The sequence below is a fragment of the Stomoxys calcitrans genome, chromosome 1 (genome assembly GCF_963082655.1).
Source record: "Stomoxys calcitrans chromosome 1, idStoCalc2.1, whole genome shotgun sequence".
Classification (NCBI taxonomy): domain Eukaryota; kingdom Metazoa; phylum Arthropoda; class Insecta; order Diptera; family Muscidae; genus Stomoxys; species Stomoxys calcitrans.
The window spans coordinates 44,077,046-44,098,651 of NC_081552.1; the positions used below are offsets into that span (position 1 = coordinate 44,077,046).

A 21,606-nucleotide genomic window follows, 5' to 3' on the forward strand; every position below is an offset into this window, starting at 1 on the left:
TTGGGAAAGTATATCCGAGTGCAATACGAAAAAACTTCTGAAATTGTTCAGAATTCTTTAGGAACATTCAATTTCTATACAAAATTCTTCAGAATTATTTTAAAAGTTTCGGAAGGTATGTCCGAAATTCTTCAGAATTCTTTAAAAAGTTTGTAAAGGTACGTCCGATTTAAATACGACAATACTTCCGAAATTGTTCAAAAGTCTTTACAAAGTTTGGGAAAGTATATCCGAGTTCAATACGAAAATACTTCTGAAATTGTTCAGAATTCTTTAGGAACATTCAATTTCTATACAATATTCTTCAGAATTCTTTAAAAAGTTTCGGAAGGTACGTCCGAAATTCTTCAGAATTCTTTAAAAAGTTTGAAAAGGTACGTCCGATTTAAATACGACAATATTTCCGAAATTGTTCAGAAGTCTTTACAAAGTTTCGGAAGGGACATTCGATTTCTATACGAAAATACTCCCGGAATTGTTCAGAATTCTTTACGAAGTTTCGGAAGGGACATTCGATTTCAATACGAAAATACTGCCGGAATTCTTCAGAATTCTTCACGAATTCTTTACGAAGTTTCGGAATTCTTTACGAAGTTTCGAAAGGTACATCCGATTTCAATACGAAATTACTTCAGCAATTGTTCAGAATTCTTTACGAAGTTTCGAAAGGAACATTCGATTTCTATACCAAAATACTTCTGAAATCGTTTTTCGGTAGGAAAATATGATTTCTATACGAAAATACTCCCGGAATTGTTCAGAATTCTTTAAAAAGTTTCGGAAGGTACGTCGGACTTAAATACGAAATTACTTCAGAAATCTTTTCGATGTTTCGGAGGGAACATTCGATTTCTATACGAAAATACTTCCGAAATCGTTGTTCGGTAGGAAAATACGATTTCTATACGAAAATACTCCCGGAATTGTTCAGAATTCTTTACGAAGTTTCGGAAGGTACATCCGAATTCAATACGAAATTACTTCAGAAATTCTTCAGAATTCTTTACCATGTTTCGGAAGGGACATTCGATTTCTATACGAAAATACTTCCGAAATTCAGAACTCTTTATTAAGTTTCGGAAGGAATATTCGATTTCTATACGAAATTACTTCAGAAATCGTTCAGAAATCTTGACGAAGTTTGAAAAGGTACGTCCGATTTCAATACGAAATTACTTCAGAAATCGTTCAGAAATCTTTTCGATGTTTCGGAGGCAACATTCGATTTCTATACGAAAATACTTCCGAAATCGTTGTTCGGTAGGAAAATCCGATTTTCCGTCCGATTTCAATACAAAATTGTTCAGAATTCTTTACGAAGTTTCGGCCAGAAATTTTCCTTTCCGAATTTTCCAAGATTTTTTTTTTCAGAATTCGAACCGAAACCTCGACGTCAACCACTCCATATAACTTTCGTAAAGATTTCGTTACGATTTCGGATCCGAAGTCCGAAGAATCATCGGAAGTTTGTACAGATTTCGTAACGATTGGTTTGCTGGGAAGATGCGCATATACCCTGCAAACATTTTTGAATAACAAACAGTCTTTCGGGAACCTTCTTGAAGATGGTTAAGATCGCGGATGAGCTCATGTAAGAGTTGTAAATGATTCCCCCGTCGCACAGTGGGGCAGTTGGGTTTTTTCTTGGATCATATCTTTTGAACCGAATAAGATTACCTACATTTACTTTAATTGGCTATGACAGAATATTTGATCGACTAGCCGAACGTAGAATAGCGTTTCAAGCCCCTCGATCTTCGGCGCTCATTCCTTTGTTTCTCATAGTAGTTCTCATTGTTTTCCGGGGGCGGGTTACTGGGCCAGAGCCCCAACCGCATGGGTTTTGTGGGATTGCACACGTATCCCTCGTTGTGGCGAGCCGCTTGCTCCAGGATCCGACGCTCGCCGCCAGCCGCCCCTAACAGACGCTGATGTTGGCCATTGGTTATTTGAAGGCGCCAATAACTCGCCTTGTAATCTCGAGTATCATTGAGACTCAGTATTTAATTAAGAGTCAGTGCCACCTGACTCTTGAGACCCTCCTCTAGAGAATCGCTGACTGCCCGCGGCCGCATTTGCTCCACATAAAAACGGAGCTTTCCACCATCCGCAACCTGTGGCCCAGTATTTTTTTGAACTGCTGAGGGTTGGTGGGGCGGCAAGGCAGTCAGGCCAGGATAGTCCCTCAGTCTTCTCGGAAAGTGTTCGTGATGCTAAGTTGCATGGGAGCATGGGGGCCGTTCTTAGACTAAGACACTCGGAAATCTGTTATTCCTCGATCTATAAGAATTCTTCTGTACTGCTAGGAGTTGGTGATGCGTGGCGGCAGGCCAGGGAAGTCCCCCTTCGATGATGTTCTCAATCCCGGAAAAAGACTTTTTGCTTAGGGCACTTAAGGTTTTCCGGGACCTTTTGTATACACGCATGGCTAATTGGGGGCACCGAGGCGAGAGTCTACAAGGAAATAGGAAGTCATATAGGCGGATGTCACATCTTTCATGAAAGGTACTCAGCGGTTCTAAAGGCTGCTCGATGGCATTGCCACGCTATACGTTGACAGTCTTGCGTGGGGCCATATGAGGGCCAAGAACTTTCTTCGGGCCATGGAGTAGGCTTGCAAATTCTGCTGAGTTCCGAGCCTTCAAATGGCTGCCGAAGCTGGCCAGGAATATATCGCTGATGAGCTCCTAGTTGGTGACGCCGTTTAGCGGCAGGCCAGGCGAGTCCTCCGCGATGACATTCTGAATGTCGTCTTCCCCGAAAGAGTTCTTTGTGCTTAGGGTATTTCGGCACCGGGACTAGAGACTTCACAGGAAGTTCCTTGGCAGGCAGGCATATTGCAGTTCTGAGCTGAGCTGAGCATTTTTCAGGAGATGGTCTTAGCCGTTCTGAAGGCTCTGAAGAGGTTGTCGATACAGCAGCGGCTGCTCGATGGCACTGCCACAATACAAGTTGACAGTCAGGCGGCGCTAAAGGCTCAAAGAGTTTATTCGGACCATGGGGTAGGCTTGCAGGTTCTATTGAGTTCCGAGCCCTCAAGGTACTGCCGACCAGCTAGCCGGGAATATATCGCTGATGAGCTGCGTTCGTGCTACTGAATAAAGTGACCGCGCAATTGAGGTGTAGGCTGGCGCCGCGAATATCAGGATGGCCAAGGAGGCTTGGAGGCTTGATCTTGGATCGCTGAAGTCATGCTTGCTGACTGGTCATCTTATATCTGGACACAGAGTGATGCAGACTTCTGCAGGGTCTGTGGGGACACGAGGCATCCACGATTCGCGAAGCATTCACGACACACCTACCATACACAAGAAAACCATGACTCGCAAGATAATCAAGACTCACGAGGCACTCAAGACTCAGATGAAAATCGCGTCTCGTGAGTCGAGAGTGCCTCGTGAGTTGTGATTTTCTAGTAAGTCGTGATTAGTGTCTTGAGCACGGCTTTACACACACACACACACACACGGCTCACGTACAATATTTTTATGTCGACTCACGTTCACGCACGCTCGCGAGACAAAAATTTTACTCAAGCACGACCTACGAGAAAATCACGACTCAGGAGAAAACTGAGTCTCGTGAGTCGTGAATGTCTCGTAAGTCGTGAGTGTTTCGTGAGAGCCTCGTGAGAGCCTCGTGAGTTGTGATTAGTGTTTTGAAAATTATTTAACTCACGCACGCTCAACTGAAACTTTTTTATATCGACTAACATTTACACACCCTGATGAGACAAAAAATTTACCAGCGCACGTTTCACCAGAAAATCACGACTCAGGAAACACTCTCTAGTCATGAGAAAATCACGACTCACGAGACACTCAAAATTTAGGAGAAAATCACGTCTCATGAGTGTCTGTTGAGTGTTGAGTGTCTCGTGAGTCATGAGTGTCATTCTCATGAAATTCATCATGACTCACGAGAAAATGACAACTGACGAGACACTATGACGACTCAGGAGAAAATCATGTCTCTGGAGTCATATGCCTCTATTGAGTCTTGAGTGTTAATTGAGTCGTGAGTGTAAATTGAGTCTTGAGTGTCAATTGAGTCTTGAGTGGCAATTGAGTCTTGAGTGTCAATTGAGTCTTGAGTGTCATATGAGTCTTGAGTGTCTCATGAGTCATGAGTGTCAATTGAGTCTTGAGTGTCAATTGAGTCTTGAGTGTCTCATGAGTCATGAGTGTCAATTGAGTCGTGAGTCGTGAGCATGTACGGTCGCGCACAAAGAACCATAATGCAATTACAGCCACGCACAATCACGTGGTTGGATTTGGATTTCAATCACGAATCACGTGACCCGGCGACTCACCTGCACACCTCAACTTCTAAATCAGTGAACTCTCCCCTCTGCTTTTAATATGGTGTTTGCTTGCTTTTCGATTCGACTCACGTTCACCCACGCTCACGAAATGAAAATTTTACTCACGTACGACTCACGAGATAATCATGTCTCAGGAGAAAACCACGTCTCGTGAGTGTCTATTGAGTCTTGAGTGTCTATTGATTATGGAGTGTCTCGTGAAGCGTAATTTTCTCGTGAGCATGATCGTGGGGAAGTAATCATGCTCATGCATGTCACTCACGAAGAACTTTAATTCAATAACAGTCAGGCACGATCATGCGGTTGAATTTGGATCTCAGCGTGATTCGCGCGTGACACTGAATCAGCGAATCAGTAACCAGGTGAAAGAGATGTGGGTCGCATATTGCAGGTTAGCCAAGGCTGGGAGTTTGGGAAAGTATGACATCGAACTCCTGACTGATCATTGCAACACCAGATGGCTAAAGTGATGCAGGGCATATGTAGGGTCTGTAGCAAATAGAATAGCTCCCCCTTGCGGGGCATAGCATTTTCGGTAGTTACTTCTTTTCTTGTTTGGATTCCCCCCAGCCACGTAGCCTTCGCCTCTAATGTAGAAACCTAAAGTGGCAATCCTGAATTTTGTGCCAATGACACAAACCAAATAAAAAAATTCATTAAAAATTCCCATATTCCATTTGGAAAAGTGAAAGAAAAGGGAAATGTCTGAGTCGCCACCGCTGGAACATCATGCAAATTCGAAATCAAATCTCATCGAATGTCAACACATTGGAGTCACGGCCAAGCTACAATCACCTCTCAAGAATCTAATGGCAATGGATAGCTCGTCCTCCACTGAAGCTGATAATAATCAGCCTTTATATGGGGCAAGAGACCAACATCAAAATTCCACAAAATACAATAAATTCTCTAATAATAGAGCCTCAGTAGTCTCCAGCGATTCCACTGTGACAGATACATCCAAGGTGCTCTATGAAATGAAATCTTTGCCCACTAAGGCAACATCCAATGGGATGTTGGGACTTTCTGTGACACCTGCCAAAATAGAATTTCAATTGTACACCAGAAATTCCAGGCACACAAGAAGGGGCAGCAAATCTACAACGGCCTCAAACAAAAAGAAAACCAAACGCCATCTATTTGCAGACAAGGTGAAGAAATCAAAGCCTATGGGTGAGCAGAAGCCAAGCCTATTTCAACGTTTCCGAGATTCTTTAGCAGAATTGGCCCATGGTGCCCCCAACCGGCAAACTCAGCCAACGAGTATAGATAGCATATTCTCTGATCTGCCGCAGCCCGATTTATATGCCGAGCCATGCCAGTGTGTAGCCCTTGGCGAAGTACGTCTTGGCATTTATCCTTTTGATCATGGACATGCTGATTATCTCAAGACCCACGATTGTCCTCCCCATATCCTGTCTTGGGCTTTGGCCGAGCGTACCACCCATTGTGCCACCAAGTTCTGGGCTGAGTTTTTTGGCAGTCTGTACATTGGGGTGGCTTTTGTGGTGACTTTTTTGCTGCAAACTTACCGCTTTCTTTTGTATTCCTTGATAAATACCCTGCTGGTGGGCCTGCTCCACATGACCTCCGATTATTTGGTGAAACCCCTGTTGGCAGTCCTTTTCAATGGCTTCTTGCAGCCTCCTTTGATATGTTGTTTCAATATTCTGACATTGTTGCGAGACATATTGCAACCCATTGCAGATAGTTTGAATAATTTCATGAAACCCTTGGCAACACTGGCTCGTAGTGTGCGCTTGGTGCATGTCTCTCAAAATAAAAAGAATATCACTAAGAATGTTTAGATACACAGCAGATGATGGAGTTGTATTTTGTTTTTGGATTATTTATGTGTGTGTGTGTGTGTGTGTGTTTTTACTATTTTTGTTTGAAATTTTGTTGGGGCTGCCAAAACTTCGTTTGTGGTCTGGCTTCCAAAAAAAAAAAAATTTATTTTTTTTTTGCTGTATGGTGTTCAAAAATCAGTGCAAAAAAACTTTTCCTTGAGATCTATAATATCTCCACTGGTTTTGGGAATTTTCGACTTGAATTTTTTTTTTGCAATTTTGACTGAAAAAAAAGATGCCTTAAGGAAAATATGACTAAATTTTGCCAAAAAAAAAAAAATGGTCAATATCTTGGATTTTTTAATACTTAGAGTTCCAAATTGGATAGATTCGGGAAGAGTGTGTTCCATTTGACGTATATTGTAAAGGATTTAAGCTCACTATTTCCCAGTTGGCTACAGTGGGCCATTTACTCTGAAAAATGAGGCATCATAAGGAAAATTTAACAAATGTTGCCAAAAATGGCCAATATTTTGGTTTCTTTAATACCAAGGGCTCTAAATTGAGTAGAATCGAAGAGAGCGTGTTCCATTTGATGTATACTGTAAAGGGTTTTAGCCCACTATTTCCCACTTTCCCACAGTGGGCCATTTACTCTGAAAAATGAGGCATCATAAGGGAAAGTGAAACATTTTTGCCGTAAATGGCCAATATTTTGGTTTCTTTAATGGTAAGGGCTCTAAATTGGATACGTTCGCAAACAGCGTGTTCCATTTGATGTATACTGTAAAGGGTTTTAGCCCACTATTTCCCATTTACACACAGTGGGCCATTTAATCTGAAAAATGGGTCATCATAAGGAAAATTTAACAAATGTTGCCAAAAATGGCCAATATTTTGGTTTTTTAATACTAAGGGCTCCAAATTGGATACGTTCGCAAAGAGCGTGTTCCATTTGACGTATACTGTAAAAGGGTTTAGCTCACTGTTTCCCACTTGCACACAGTGGGCCATTTACTCTGAAAAATGAGGCATCATAAGGAAAAGTGAAACATTTTTGCCGTAAATGGCCAATATTTTGGTTTCTTTAATACCAAGGGCTCTAAATTGAGTAGATTCGAAGAGAGTGTGTTCTATTTGACATCTACTGTAAAGGGTTTTAGCCCACTATTTCCCACTTTCCCACAGTGGGCCATTTACTCTAAAAAATGGGAAAATTTATCAAATTTTGCCAAAAATGGCCAATATTTTGGTTTCTTTAATACCAAGGGCTCCAAATTGGATACGTTCGCAAAGAGCGTGTTCCATTTGACGTATACTGTAAAAGGGTTTACCTCACTTGCACACAGTGGGCTATTTACTTTGAAAAATGGGTCATCATAAGAAAAATTTAACAAATGTTGCCAAAAATGGCCAATATTTTGGTTTCTTTAGTACCAAGGGCTCTAAATTGAGTAAAATCGAAGAGAGCGTGTTCTATTTGACATCTACTGTAAAGGGTTTTAGCCCACTATTTCCCACTTGCACACAGTGGGCCATTAACTTTGAAAAATGGGTCATCATAAGGAAAATTTAACACATGTTCCCAAAAATGGCCAATATTTTGGTTTCTTTAATACCAAGGGCTCCAAATTGGATAGATTCGAAGAGAGCGTGTTCTATTTGACATCTACTGTAAAGGGTTTTAGCCCACTATTTCCCATTTACACACAGTGGGCCATTTACTCTGAAAAATGGGTCATCATAAGGAAAATTTAACAAATGTTGCCAAAAATGGCCAATACTTTGGTTTCTTTAATACCAAGGGCTCTAAATTGAGTAGAATCGAAGAGAGCGTGTTCCATTTGATGTATACTGTAAAAGGGTTTAGTTCACTTGCACACAGTGGGTTATTTACTCTGTAAAATGGGTCATCATAAGGAAAATTTACCAAATGTTGCCAAAAATGATCAATATTTTGGTTTCTTTAATACTAAGGGCTCCAAATTGGATAGACGCGAAGAGCGTGTTCCATTTGACGTATACTGTAAAGGGTTTTAGCCCACTATTTCCCACTTTCCCACAGTGGGCCATTTACTCTGAAAAATGGGAAAATTTACCAAATTTTGCCAAAAATGGCCAATATTTTGGTTTCTTTAATACCAAGGGCTCTAAATTGGATATATTCGGAAAGAGCGTGTTCCATTTGACGTATACTGTAAAAGGGTTTACCTCACTTGCACACAGTGGGCCATTTACTCTGAAAAATGGGACATCATAAGGAAATTTTAACAAATTTTGCCAAAAATGGCCAATATTTTGGTTTCTTTAAAACTGAGGGCTCCAAATTGGATGCGTTCGCAGAGAGCGTGTTTCATAGAGTATAAAAATTCTTGATCGTCGATTTAGCCATGTCCGTCCGTTTGTCTGTCGGTCGAAAGCACGCCAACTTTCAAAATGTCCGTGAAGATAAATTTGAATATAACTTAGCCAAGACACAAACCTGACATTTCAACAGAGCTATGTTAAGTGATAAACAGAGCACTGTTAACTAATTTTCTTTTGTATTGTAAATAAAAAAAAAATCATTTTTAGCATTTTCTCACCAAATATTTTCTAAAATCACTTGCTAAAGAATTTATCTACAACTATAAAATGCTTAATAATAGCTAAACCCTCAAACCTCTATGCTAACAATATTTTTTGAAATCGGTCTAAATCGGTTCATAACCTGATGTAGCTACCATATAAACCGATTTTCCCATTATACTCCCTGAGCCTCTAGATGGCGTCATTCTTATGGCATGAAGAGTTCGACGTCCAAGTAATGGGATGTCGCCCGACCCTGGCTATATGGGATTTAAATGAAATGTATTGGCTTGCCCAAAAAGTAATTGCGGATTTTTCATATAGTCGGCGTTGACAAAATTGTTCACAGCTTGTGACTCTGTAATTGCATTCTTTCTTCTGTCAGTCAGTCAGCTGTTACTTTTAGCTTGCTATAGAAAAAAAGTGTAAAAAAAGTATATTTGATTCAAAGTTCATTCAAAGTTTTATTAAAAATGCATTTACTTTCTTTTAAAAAAATCCGCAATTACTTTTTGGGCAACCTAATAGATACTACGAGCAGATTTTAATTACAAAGATTGACTTAAAGTATGTTTAGTATGGATTACTCAACATTTTGGTGCAATTGTTTTCTGTTTTTTCACTTTTTTTTTTTTAGTTTTTATTGACTTACGCCAAAAATGTCATAAAACATTTTCAGTGATTATGTCTCAAGAAAATAATTAAAACACATGTACGTGTTTTTGCAAGTTTCATTAATATGGAAGTTTTCCATTACATTTCTCATGTCATCGCCGTCGAGCAGCAAAGGCGGGCGAGCATATCATGTCATGATAAATGGGGAAAGGAAACATGTAAAAAGGCGTCAAGTTCGGCCGGGCCGAACTTTGGATACCCACCACCTCGGGTATATATGTAAACCACCTATCATCAAAATCCTACAACCGAGAGATCGGTCTATATGTCAGCTGTAACCAAATCTGGACGGATCAGGGCCAAATTGAAGAAAGATGTCAAAGGGCCTAAGACAACTCACTGTCCCAAATTTCATCAAATTTGGATAATAAATGTGGCTTTTATGGGCCCAAGACCCTAAATCGGAAGATCGGTCTATATGTCAGCTATAACCAAATCTGGACGGATCTGTGCCACATTGAAGAAAGATGTCAAAGGGCCTAACACAACTCACTGTCCCAAATTTCAGCAATATCGGATAATAAATGTGGCTTTTATGGGCCCAAGACCCTATATCGGAGGATCAGTCTATATGGCAGCTACAACCAAATCTGGATGGATCTGTGCCACATTGAAGAAAGATGTCAAAGGGCCTAAGACAACTCACTGTCCCAAATTTCGGCAAAATCGGATAATAAATGTGGCTTTTATGTTCCCAAGACCCTAAATCGGAGGATCAGTCTATATGGCAGCTACAACCAAATCTGGATGGATCTGTGCCATATTGAAGAAACATGTCAAAGGGCCTAAGACAACTCACTTTCCCAAATTTCATCAAAATCGGATAATAAATGTGGCTTTTATGGGCCCAAGACCCTAAATCGGAGGATCGGTCTATATGACAGCTATAACCAAATCTGAACGGATCTGTGCCATATTGAAGAAATTTGTCAAAGGGCCTAAGACAACTCACTGTCCCAAATTTCAGCAAAATCGGATAATAAATGTGGCTTTTATGAGCCCAAGACCCTAAATCAGAGGATCGGTCTATATGGCAGCTATAACCAAATGTGGATGGATCTGTGCCATATTGAAGAAAGATGTCGAAGGGCCTAAGACAACTCACTGTCCCAAATTTCAGCAAAAACGTATAATAAATGTGGCTTTTATGGGCCCAAGACCCTAAATCGGAGGATCGGTCTATATAACCAAATATGGACTGATCTGGGCCAAATTGACGAAGGATGTCGAAGGGCCTTAGACGACTCACTGTCCCAAATTTCATCAAAATCGGATAATAAATGTGGCTTTTATGGGCCCAAGACCCTAAATCGGAGGAACGATCTCTATGGCATCTATAACCAAATCTGGACGGATCTGTGCCACATTGCAGAAGTATGTCAAGGGGCTTAACTTAACTCACTGTCCCAAATTTCAGCAATATCGGATAATAAATGTGGCTTTTATGGGCCTAAGACCCTAAATCGGAGGAACGATCTCTATGGCAGCTATAACCAAATCTGGACGGATCTGTTCCATATTGCAGAAGTATGTCAAGGGGCTTAACTTAACTCACTGTCCCAAATTTCAGCAATATCGGATAATAAATGTGGCTTTTATGGGCCTAAGACCCTAAATCGGAGGATCGGTCTATATGGCAGCTATAACCAAATCTGAACAGATCTGTGCCACATTGAAGAAGATGTCAAAGGGCCTAACACAACTCACTGTTCTAAATTTCATCAAAATCGGATAATAAATGTGGCTTTTATGGGCCCAAGACCCTAAATCGGAAGATCGGTCTATATGTCAGCTATAACCAAATCTGGACGGATCTGTGCCACATTGAAGAAAGATGTCAAGGGGCTTAACTTAACTCACTGTCCCAAATTTCAGCAAAATCGGATAATAAATGTGGCTTTTATGGGCCCAAGACCCTAAATCGGAGGATCGGTCTATATGGCAGCTATAACCAAATGTGGATGGATCTGTGCCATATTGAAGAAAGATGTCGAAGGGCCTAAGACAACTCACTGTCCCAAATTTCAGCAAAATCGGATAATAAATGTGGCTTTTATGAGCCCAAGACCCTAAATCAGAGGATCGGTCTATATGGCAGCTATAACCAAATGTGGATGGATCTGTGCCATATTGAAGAAAGATGTCGAAGGGCCTAAGACAACTCACTGTCCCAAATTTCAGCAAAAACGGATAATAAATGTGGCTTTTATGGGCCCAAGACCCTAAATCAGAGGATCGGTCTATATGGCAGCTATAACCAAATGTGGATGGATCTGTGCCATATTGAAGAAAGATGTCGAAGGGCCTAAGACAACTCACTGTCCCAAATTTCAGCAAAATCGGATAATAAATGTGGCTTTTATGGGCCCAAGACCCTAAATCAGAGGATCGGTCTATATGGCAGCTATAACCAAATCTGGATGGATCTGTGCCATATTGAAGAAAGATGTCGAAGGGCCTAAGACAACTCACTGTCCCAAATTTCAGCAAAATCGGATAATAAATGTGGCTTTTATGGGCCTAAGACCCTAAATCGGCAGATCGGTCTATATAACCAAATATGGACTAATCTGGGCCAAATTGACGAAGGATGTCGAAGGGCCTTAGACGACTCACTGTCCCAAATTTCATCAAAATCGGATAATAAATGTGGCTTTTGTGGGCCCAAGACCCTAAATCGGAAGATTGGTCTATATGACAGCTATATCGAAATCTGAACCGATCTGGGCCAAATTGAAGAAATATGTGAAAGGGCCTAAGACATCTCACTGTCCCAAATTTCATCAAAATCGGATAATAAATGTGGCTTTTATGGGCCCAAGACCCTAAATCGGAGGATCGGTCTATATGGCAGCTATAACCAAATGTGGATGGATCTGTGCCATATTGAAGAAAGATGTCGAAGGGCCTAAGACAACTCACTGTCCCAAATTTCAGCAAAATCGGATAATAAATGTGGCTTTTATGGGCCTAAGACCCTAAATCGGAGGATCGGTCTATATGGCAGCTATAACCAAATCTGGATGGATCTGGGCCAAACTGACGAAGGATGTCAAAGGGCCCAAGACAACTCACTATCCCAAAATTTCATCAAAATCGGATAATAAATGTGGCTTTTATGGGCCCAAGACCCTAAATCGGAAGATCGGTCTATATGTCAGCTATAACCAAATCTGGAAGGATCTGTGCCATATTGAAGAAATATGTCGAAGGGCCTAAGACAACTCATTGTCTCAAATTTCAGCAAAATCGGATAATAAATGTGGCTTTTATGGGCCCAAGACCCTAAATCTGAGGATCGGTCTATATGGCAGCTATAACCAAATCTGGCCGGATCAGGGCCAAATTGAAGACGTATGTCAAGGGGCTTAACTTAACTCACTGTCCCAAATTTCATCAAAATCGGATAATAAATGTGGCTTTTATGGGCCCAAGACCCTAAATCGGCAGATCGGTCTATATGGCAGCTACAACTAAATCTGGACGGATCTGTGCCATATTGAAGAAATATGTCAAAGGGCCCAAGAAAACTCACTGTCCCAAATTTCGGCAAAATCGGATAATAAATGTGGCTTTTATGGGCCCAAGACCCTAAATTGGAGGATCGGTCTATATGGCAGCTATAACCAAATCTGGACGGATCAGGGCCACATTGAAGAAAGATGCCAAAGGGCCCAAGACAACTCACTGTCCCAAATTTCATCAAAATCGGATAATAAATGTGGCTTTTATGGGCCCAAGACCCTAAATTGGAGGATCGGTCTATAGCTATAACCAAATCTGGACGGATCAGGGCCACATTGAAGAAAGATGCCAAGGGGCTTAATTTAACTCTCTGTCCCAAATTTCATCAAAATCGGATAATAAATGTGGCTTTTATGGGCCCAAGACCCTAAATCGGAGGATCGGTCTATATGGCAGCTATAACCAAATCTGGACGGATCAGGGCCACATTGAAGAAAGATGCCAAAGGGCCCAAGACAACTCACTGTCCCAAATTTCATCAAAATCGGATAATAAATGTGGCTTTTATGGGCCCAAGACCCTAAATCGGAGCAACGGTCTCTATGGCAGCTACAACCAAATCTGAACGGATCTGTGCCATATTGCAGAAGTATGTCAAGGGGCTTAACTTAACTCACTGTCCCAAATTTCGGCAAAATCGGATAATAAATGTGGATTTTATGGGCCCAAGACCCTAAATCGGGGGATCGGTCTATATGGCAGCTATAACCAAATATGGACGGATCTGTGCCACATTGACGGAAGATGTCGAAGGGCCTAAGGCAACTAACTGTCCCAAATTTCAGCAAAAACGGATAATAAATGTGGCTTTTATGGGCCCAAGACCCTAAATCGGAGGATCGGTCTATATGGCAGCTATAACCAAATCTGGACGGATCAGGGCCACATTGAAGAAAGATGTCAAAGGGCCCAAGACAACTTACTGTCCCAAATTTCAGCAAAAACGGATAATAAATGTGGCTTTTATGGGCCCAAGACCCTAAATCGGAGGATCGGTCTATATAACCAAATATGGACTGATCTGGGCCAAATTGACGAAGGATGTCGAAGGGCCTTAGACGACTCACTGTCCGAAATTTCATCAAAATCGGATAATAAATGTGGCTTTTATGGGCCCAAGACCCTAAATCGGAGGAACGATCTCTATGGCATCTATAACCAAATCTGGACGGATCTGTGCCACATTGCAGAAGTATGTCAAGGGGCTTAACTTAACTCACTGTCCCAAATTTCAGCAATATCGGATAATAAATGTGGCTTTTATGGGCCTAAGACCCTAAATCGGAGGAACGATCTCTATGGCAGCTATAACCAAATCTGGACGGATCTGTTCCATATTGCAGAAGTATGTCAAGGGGCTTAACTTAACTCACTGTCCCAAATTTCAGCAATATCGGATAATAAATGTGGCTTTTATGGGCCTAAGACCCTAAATCGGAGGATCGGTCTATATGGCAGCTATAACCAAATCTGAACCGATCAGGGCCAAATTGACAAAGGATGTCGAAGGGCCTAACACAACTCACAGTCCCAAATTTCAGCAATATCGGATAATAAATATGGCTTTTATGGGCTCAAGACCCTAAATCGGAGGATCGGTCGATATGGCAGCTATATCAAAATCTAAACCGATCTGAGCCATATTGACGGAAGATGTCGAAGGGCCTAAGACAACTCACTGTCCCAAATTTCAGCAAAATCGGATAATAAATGTGGCTTTTATGGGCCTAAGACCCTAAATTGAAGGATCGGTCTATATGGCAGCTATATCCAAATCTGAACCGATCTGGGCCAAATTGACGGAGGATGTCGAAGGGCCTAACACAATTCACTGTTCCAAATTTCAGCAAAATCGGATAATAAATGTGGCCTTTATTGGCCTAAGACCCTAAATCGGCGGATCGGTCTATATGGGGGCTATATCAGGATATAGTCCGATTTAGCCCATCTTCAAACTTAATCTGCTTATGGACAAAAAAAGAATCTATGCAAAGTGTCAGCTCAATATCTCTATTTTTAAAGACTGTGGCGTGATTTCAACAGACAGACGGACAGACGGACGGACATGTCTAGATGGTCTCAGACTTTTAATCTGATCCAGAATATATATACTTTATAGGGTCCGAAAAGGGATATTTCGATGTGTTGCAAACGGAATGACAAAATGAATATACCCCCATCATTCGGTGGTGGGTATAAAAACCTAATACTTTGTAAAAAAAAACTCTCTCCCATAGCCTATACGCCTTAGCTGCGCCCTTTAGGTGTTTCACCACCCACCGCATGAGTTCACACACACGCACACACACACACCAACACACTCAGTGTTGATAGTGTTGGGTAGGTAGTGTAATATTGGGAAATTTTCAAAAAGGTTTTGTTTGCATTCGTACTTTTCGCCATGTTTATTATTTATTTATTTTTTTTTTCAAGTTTCCAGCGTATGTTAGGCAAGCAATGCAACATAAGAGAAATTCTGTTGAAAGGCCTTTAAGGGGAGAAGAAAAATATTATGAAAGGCAATCTGCCTGCCAAATTGTGAGGCCAGTACATTCTTTCCTTCCCTATAAAATCTTGCGTTTTGGGAATAACGCCATAAATTGCTAATATAATCTCCACCTTGTTTAAGGAAGGCCTTCGTAAGGCCTCCTAGGATACTCGGTGAAACAAAAAATGAAATTATATCACCAAACATTGCAAAGGCCCTGTGTACCCTAAACCAGAACCTATCCAAGGCCTTTAGCCTTATGATTTCCGCCCCTGATTTTTTTTTTGTTTTTTTTTTTTGGTATAACATGATGTGGCTGCCAGGCTTTGCTGTAATCTGAAAAAAAAAGTGTTTTGTTTCTCTTTTGTAAAACGTTTTGTAAATCGTAAACTTGTATAATTTATTACAAACAATTGCAATTGGACATGTGTGTATAAATAAATCAACGAGAATTTATGATTAAATTTTAAAGATACTGGTCGCGCTGCCGTTGATTGCCGATGGTCGAATCATGGTGGGAGTGGAAGCCCTTGCTAAGGGAATCCAAGCCCATGGCTATTGCATCACTTGGCTGAACTGTAAATGTTTTTCTTTTTTTTTTTGAATGTAGTCCAATGTTTGGCAATAAACCTGGACTTTTATTGTAGGGAATAATTTAAAATGAAATGAATAGAAATCGATGATGAGTTTTATTTGTTTAAGGTAAAATAAATTTTAAAAATTTATTTCCAATGTGAAATACAAATATTCGATGCAAGACACCAGAGGGGATTGTGAAAAAAAAGAGTTTGCAATCGGTAAGAGGTTTGGGTTATATATAAACAAGAATTTTTGCCAACTTCCATTTTAAGTTACAGTCAAATCGGTCATTTCATCTGTAACACCTCGAAATATTGACATAGGACCCCACTATTCTTCATCGTCTTGACATTCTAAGTCGATCTAGCCATGTCCTCCAGTCCGTCTGTCGAAATCACGATAGCGGCCGAATTGGTTTAATTGGTCAAATAACCTATTGGATACGATTTTAGGAGATAAAGCACCACCTAGATTGGAGACCAAGTTTAATGTCATATTCGTAATCTGCTCTCAAATGCCTTCCATTTGAGTTTCATCAAGCTATGATCGAGTAATATTCCCATTTGGGGGTCTTAACGGGAATGGGGTCCAATTACTTGGACCTCTTTTTCGTAGTCTACTTCCGAATACCTTTCATTTGAGTCCGTTATTGATATGTACGTCCAATATGTCTGGTTGTAGCAGTTTTTGGGTTTGGGCGACCCCTTCGAAACTTGAACCCAAGTTTTTATACCATATTCGTATTCTACTCTCCAATATCTATCATTTGATACCCATATTGTCCATATCGGTCTACTTTTGATTTTGGGGTAACGGGGGAGGGTTCGCCCCCTCCCAATAACAACAAATTATATAGCCTATATACCTCCTTCCTGACCATATTCGTAATCTACTCCCGAATACCTTTCATTCGAGCCCCATATTGTCATTATTGTCCAAAAAAACCTATTTTAGGAGGTTTTGGGGTCGGGACGGCCCCCCAGTTACTTGGACCCAATGGACGCCCCACCCCAAAAACTACCAATTATATATATATATATGTACACCAATCACGACAATATGGGACTCAAATGAAAGGTATTTAAAATAAGAAAACGCATATGATATCCAATTGTCGGACCAAGTGTTTGGTCCGGATGGGGTACCTAGGGGTGAGGGGGCGCCCCATCCCTAAAACTACCAAATATATATATACACCAATCACGACAATATGGGACTCAAATGAAAGGTATTTAAAATAAGAAAACGCATCTGATATCCAATTGTCGGATCAAGTGTTTGGTCCGGATGGGGTACCTAGGGATGAGGGGGCGCCCCACCCCTAAAACTACCAAATATATATATACACCAATCACGACAATATGGGACTCAAATGAAAGGTATTTACAATAAGAAAACGCAACTGATATCCAATTGTCGGAGCAAGTGTTTGGTCCGGATGGGGTACCTAGGGGGGTGCCCCCACCCCCCCTCCCCCCAATCACGACAATATGGGACTGAAATGAAAGGTATTTACAATAAGAAAACGCATCCGATATCCAATTTTCGGACCAAGTGTTTGGTCCGGATGGGGTACCTAGGGGCGAGGGGGCGCCCCACCCCTAAAACTACCAAATATATATATACACCAATCACGACAATATGGGACTCAAATGAAAGGTATTTAAGATTAGAAAACGTATCTGATATCCAATAGTCGGACCAAGTGTTTGGTCCGGATGGGGTAACTAGGGGGGTGCCCCCCCCCCCCCAATCACGACAATATGGGACTCAAAAGAAAGGTATTTAAAATAAGAAAACGCATCTGATATCCAATAGTCGGACCAAGTGTTTGGTCCGGATGGGGTACCTAGGGGGAGGGGCGCCGCACCCCAAAAACTACCAAATATATATATATATATATATATATATATATATATATATATATATATATATATATATATATATATATATATATATATACCAATCACGACAATATGGGACTAAAATGAAAGGTATTTAAGATTCGAAAACGTATCTGATATCCAATTGTCGGACCAAGTGTTTGGGGGACCATCCCAAGCCCCAAAACACCTCTAAATCGGACATATTTACCGACTATGGCAATATGGGACTCAAATGAAAGGTATTTGCGAGTAAAATACGAATCTGATATCCAAATTTGGGACAATGTTTCTGGGGGTCCACCCCTTCCCCAAAACACCGCCCAATCTTATATACCCATCACCATAGATCGCATTTGTCAAGTTCTTTGAATGACTTTTTCAAATACATATGAGCTATATCAAGTTATTGACCGATATGGACCGTACTTTTGTTACGGAATCACAGAAAAACATCACCTTCGAAATTTCAAGCAAATTGAATAAGAATTGCGCCCTCCAGAGGCTCAAAAATGCAAACTGGGAGGTCGGTTTATATGGCAGCTATATCAGGTTATATACTGATTAAGACCATACTTGACAAAGTTGTTGGAAGTCATGCCAAAATGACATATGTAAAATTTCAACCATATTGGATAAGAATTGCGCCCTCTAGAAGCCCAAGAAGTCTAATCGGGAGATGGTGGAGGGTATACAAAATGCTACGTTTTTAATTACGAGATTGACTCAGACTAATAACGAATCTAAGGATTGCCACTATTGTCTAAAATAGCAAAAGATATATGAATATTAACAAAGGGAGGCATAGGTGGTGAAATGAACGCGGCAGGCAATACATGGCTTGTTGCTTGGGCTAATAAAAATATTTAAAGAGTATAATAATAAGAAGAAAACAAAACATAGGCAACAATAAAACATGGTTGTTATGCCATGGGCACAGAAAAAAAAAACATATATAATAATAATTTGTACTTGCAAACACCCCATGGGAACATGAACATTAGAGGGGGTCGATCTAGGAGATCAGAAAATGTGAAGGAAAAACATGAATGAAAGAAATTAATAAAGAATTTTTTCAAAAAAATGTTTGTCTTAGAGAAAATTTCATTAAAATTATGTGTTTAGAGAAGATTTTATTTAAAATTTTGTATTTTTATTGTAAGAGAAAAATTTATAACAAATATTGTCTTTACAAAAAAAACTTTTTTTCTTCAAAAAAATTTTTTTTTTTTTTAATTTAATCCTTAGAAAAAATTTTATTAAATTTTTGTCTTTGTCTTTAGAGAAATTTTTAATAAGAATTTGGCTTTAGAGAAAATTTTTCTTTAAAGAAAATTTTATTAAAATGTTGTCTTTGGAGACAATTTTTATTAAAATCCTGTCTTGGGAGAATTTTTTTTTTTTAATTTTTGTCATAAGAGAAAACCGTATTAATTTCTTGTCTTCAAAGAAAATTCCATTAAAATGTCTTAAGAGAAAATTTCATTAAAATGTTGTCTTTAGAGGCTTTTTGTTGTTTTTTTTTAATAAAAACATGCCTTTAGAGAAAACAAAATTCTAGCATTAACGAAAATGAACGGCACATTTTACATGCGAAATTTTCATCAACCCCCTCTAGTATACACTATAATATCTCAACTACTTAAATCATACTACGAACGCAATCATAAACAAAAGCATTAACAATTATAGCGGCTTTATACTAAAATTTTGCCATTGTAAACGCTTAAAGTGCTCATGATATACCACCATGTTCGTAGTTATATAGATACACTTACATACATACCCACTAAGCTATAACACGTATAAGCTTATATGTATGTATGTAAGTGTATTATACATCATTTATATGTGCAGCAGAGGCAAGAAAAAAAAATGAATTAAAAAACTTAACGCAACGTCAAAAAAACCTTGACATACTTTTTGCGCTAGTGCGCGCCTTACAATATAAACGTGTGGTTGTTGTTGTTGTTGTTGCTGCTACTACTGTTTTGCTTTTTTCCAATACAACAGCAGCAACAACGTATACCTACATAATAGATACAAACAAAACACACACACACACACACACTTACAAGCATAAATTTTCCAACACACCACCAGTAACCACATTGAAGCAATGGCAACCCTGCCAAACGAATAAATGACGCTGTGCTGTTGTGCATAGAAATGCGCGTAAACTTCCCAACTACACAACCGCCCTATAAAATGCCGATGACTACGTATGTATGCATATATCCCGTTCAATACTCCCCTCCCCGACATATTGCAGCAGTCGCCAACAGCAAGTAGGCAATACCAAACTCAACATCATCGCCACATCACCTCCACCACCACAATCCACAAAAACACCTCCTCATACTAACTCCCTCCCCAATAAGAGCGCCCAGATGTATAAGCGAATGCATGCATGCATATTTGTGTGTGCAATTGTACGAGGTTTGTGCTTACTGCGTTTGTAGTTTGGGCATTATGGTCGATGGTGGTGTGCATGTTCCAATGAGCGGCATACGGCGTAATTAGGGTTGCCACACTTAAATGTTGCCAAAGACAATCATTTTTGCCTTCATGTCTAATTGTTTAATTTTTTTTGTTACTTTTTTGTATTATATTTTTTAATTTTAAATATTTTTTTATATTTTATTAAATTTTTTTATTTAATTGTATATTTTTTATTTTATTAATTTTTTTTTATTTTATTAAATTTTTTTATTTTATTTTATTTCATCTAATTATTTTTTGTTTTATTTTACTATTTTATTCATAAAATAAAACAAAAGCGGTTGACTTTGAGCTTAAAATTGTGCATATATTATTCCTATTCATGTAGGTCGTTGGGGCTGGCTCCCCCATAAAATGTTCCTTCGATTTGACTTCTTAAGCCCCTAGAAGACTCAAAGTTTGTTCGAATTGGCTGAAATTTTACACGGAATGTTTTGTTATGACTTCAAACATCTGTGGGAAGTATGATCCAAATCTGTGTAAGATATGATTTCCGATTAGTCTTCTTCGGCCCCAAGAAGCTTAAATTTTTGACTGATTTAACACAAATTTGTTACGTGAAGCACAAGCTATACCCTTCAACTTCCTAGGTGGTGGGTTTCAAAGAGTGGACCCGGCCAAACTAAGCACGTTTTTGTTATTTTATTATACCCTCCACCATAGGATGGGGATATACTAATTTCGTCATTCTGTTTGTAACACCTCGAAATATGCGTCTAGGTTAGGTAAAGTTAGGTTGAAAAGAGGGTGCAGAAATTACTCCGTCCCATGCCACTATAGACATACACCTAAGCCAGTAATCGACTTGTTGTGCGCTCTAAATACAAACAAGTAAAAGCGTGCCGGGCCGAATCTTGGGAACCCACCACCATGGATTCTGCTAAAAATATATACGAAATAATTTAAGTTGTAGGGCATAATTTTGTCCTACATACCAAACTTCTGTCAAACGAGCAAAAATTAAAGCTTCTGGGAACCGAATAAGGATGATCGAGAAACCGGTTTACCTGGGAGCTATATCAGTTTAAAGACTGATTTTGACCATACTTGGCACTGTTGTTGGAAGTCACTAGGTAGCACTACATGAAAATTTTCAGCCAAATCGGAAAAAAATTGCGGCTTCCTGGGGTTCAAGACGTCAAATCGAGCGATCTGTTTATATGAGAGCTATACCAGATTATAGACCGATTTGAACCGCACTTAGCACAGTTGTTGGAAGTCATAAAAGAACACAACCTGCAAAATTTCAGCCAAATCGAACTAAAATTGAGG

At 39.8% G+C, this 21,606-nt stretch overlaps 2 protein-coding genes across 2 annotated transcripts in view; both read left to right on the plus strand.

The window, feature by feature from the left end:
* The window catches only part of LOC106093785 (nuclear hormone receptor FTZ-F1), a 253,636-nt gene that overhangs the window by 99,794 nt on the left and 132,236 nt on the right, over positions 1-21,606 (plus strand). The window lies entirely within an intron of this gene.
* LOC106089664 (uncharacterized) lies at positions 4,685-6,142 on the plus strand. The gene has a single exon (XM_013255590.2). The coding sequence runs from the start codon at positions 5,026-5,028 to the stop codon at positions 6,130-6,132; it is 1,107 nt and encodes a 368-aa protein (XP_013111044.2). The 5' UTR covers positions 4,685-5,025; the 3' UTR covers positions 6,133-6,142.

What these genes read in the sequence shown, in the direction of transcription:
- LOC106089664 (XM_013255590.2), top strand. Translation starts at nt 5,026, where the DNA reads ATGTCTGAGTCGCCACCGCTGGAACATCATGCAAATTCGAAATCAAAT.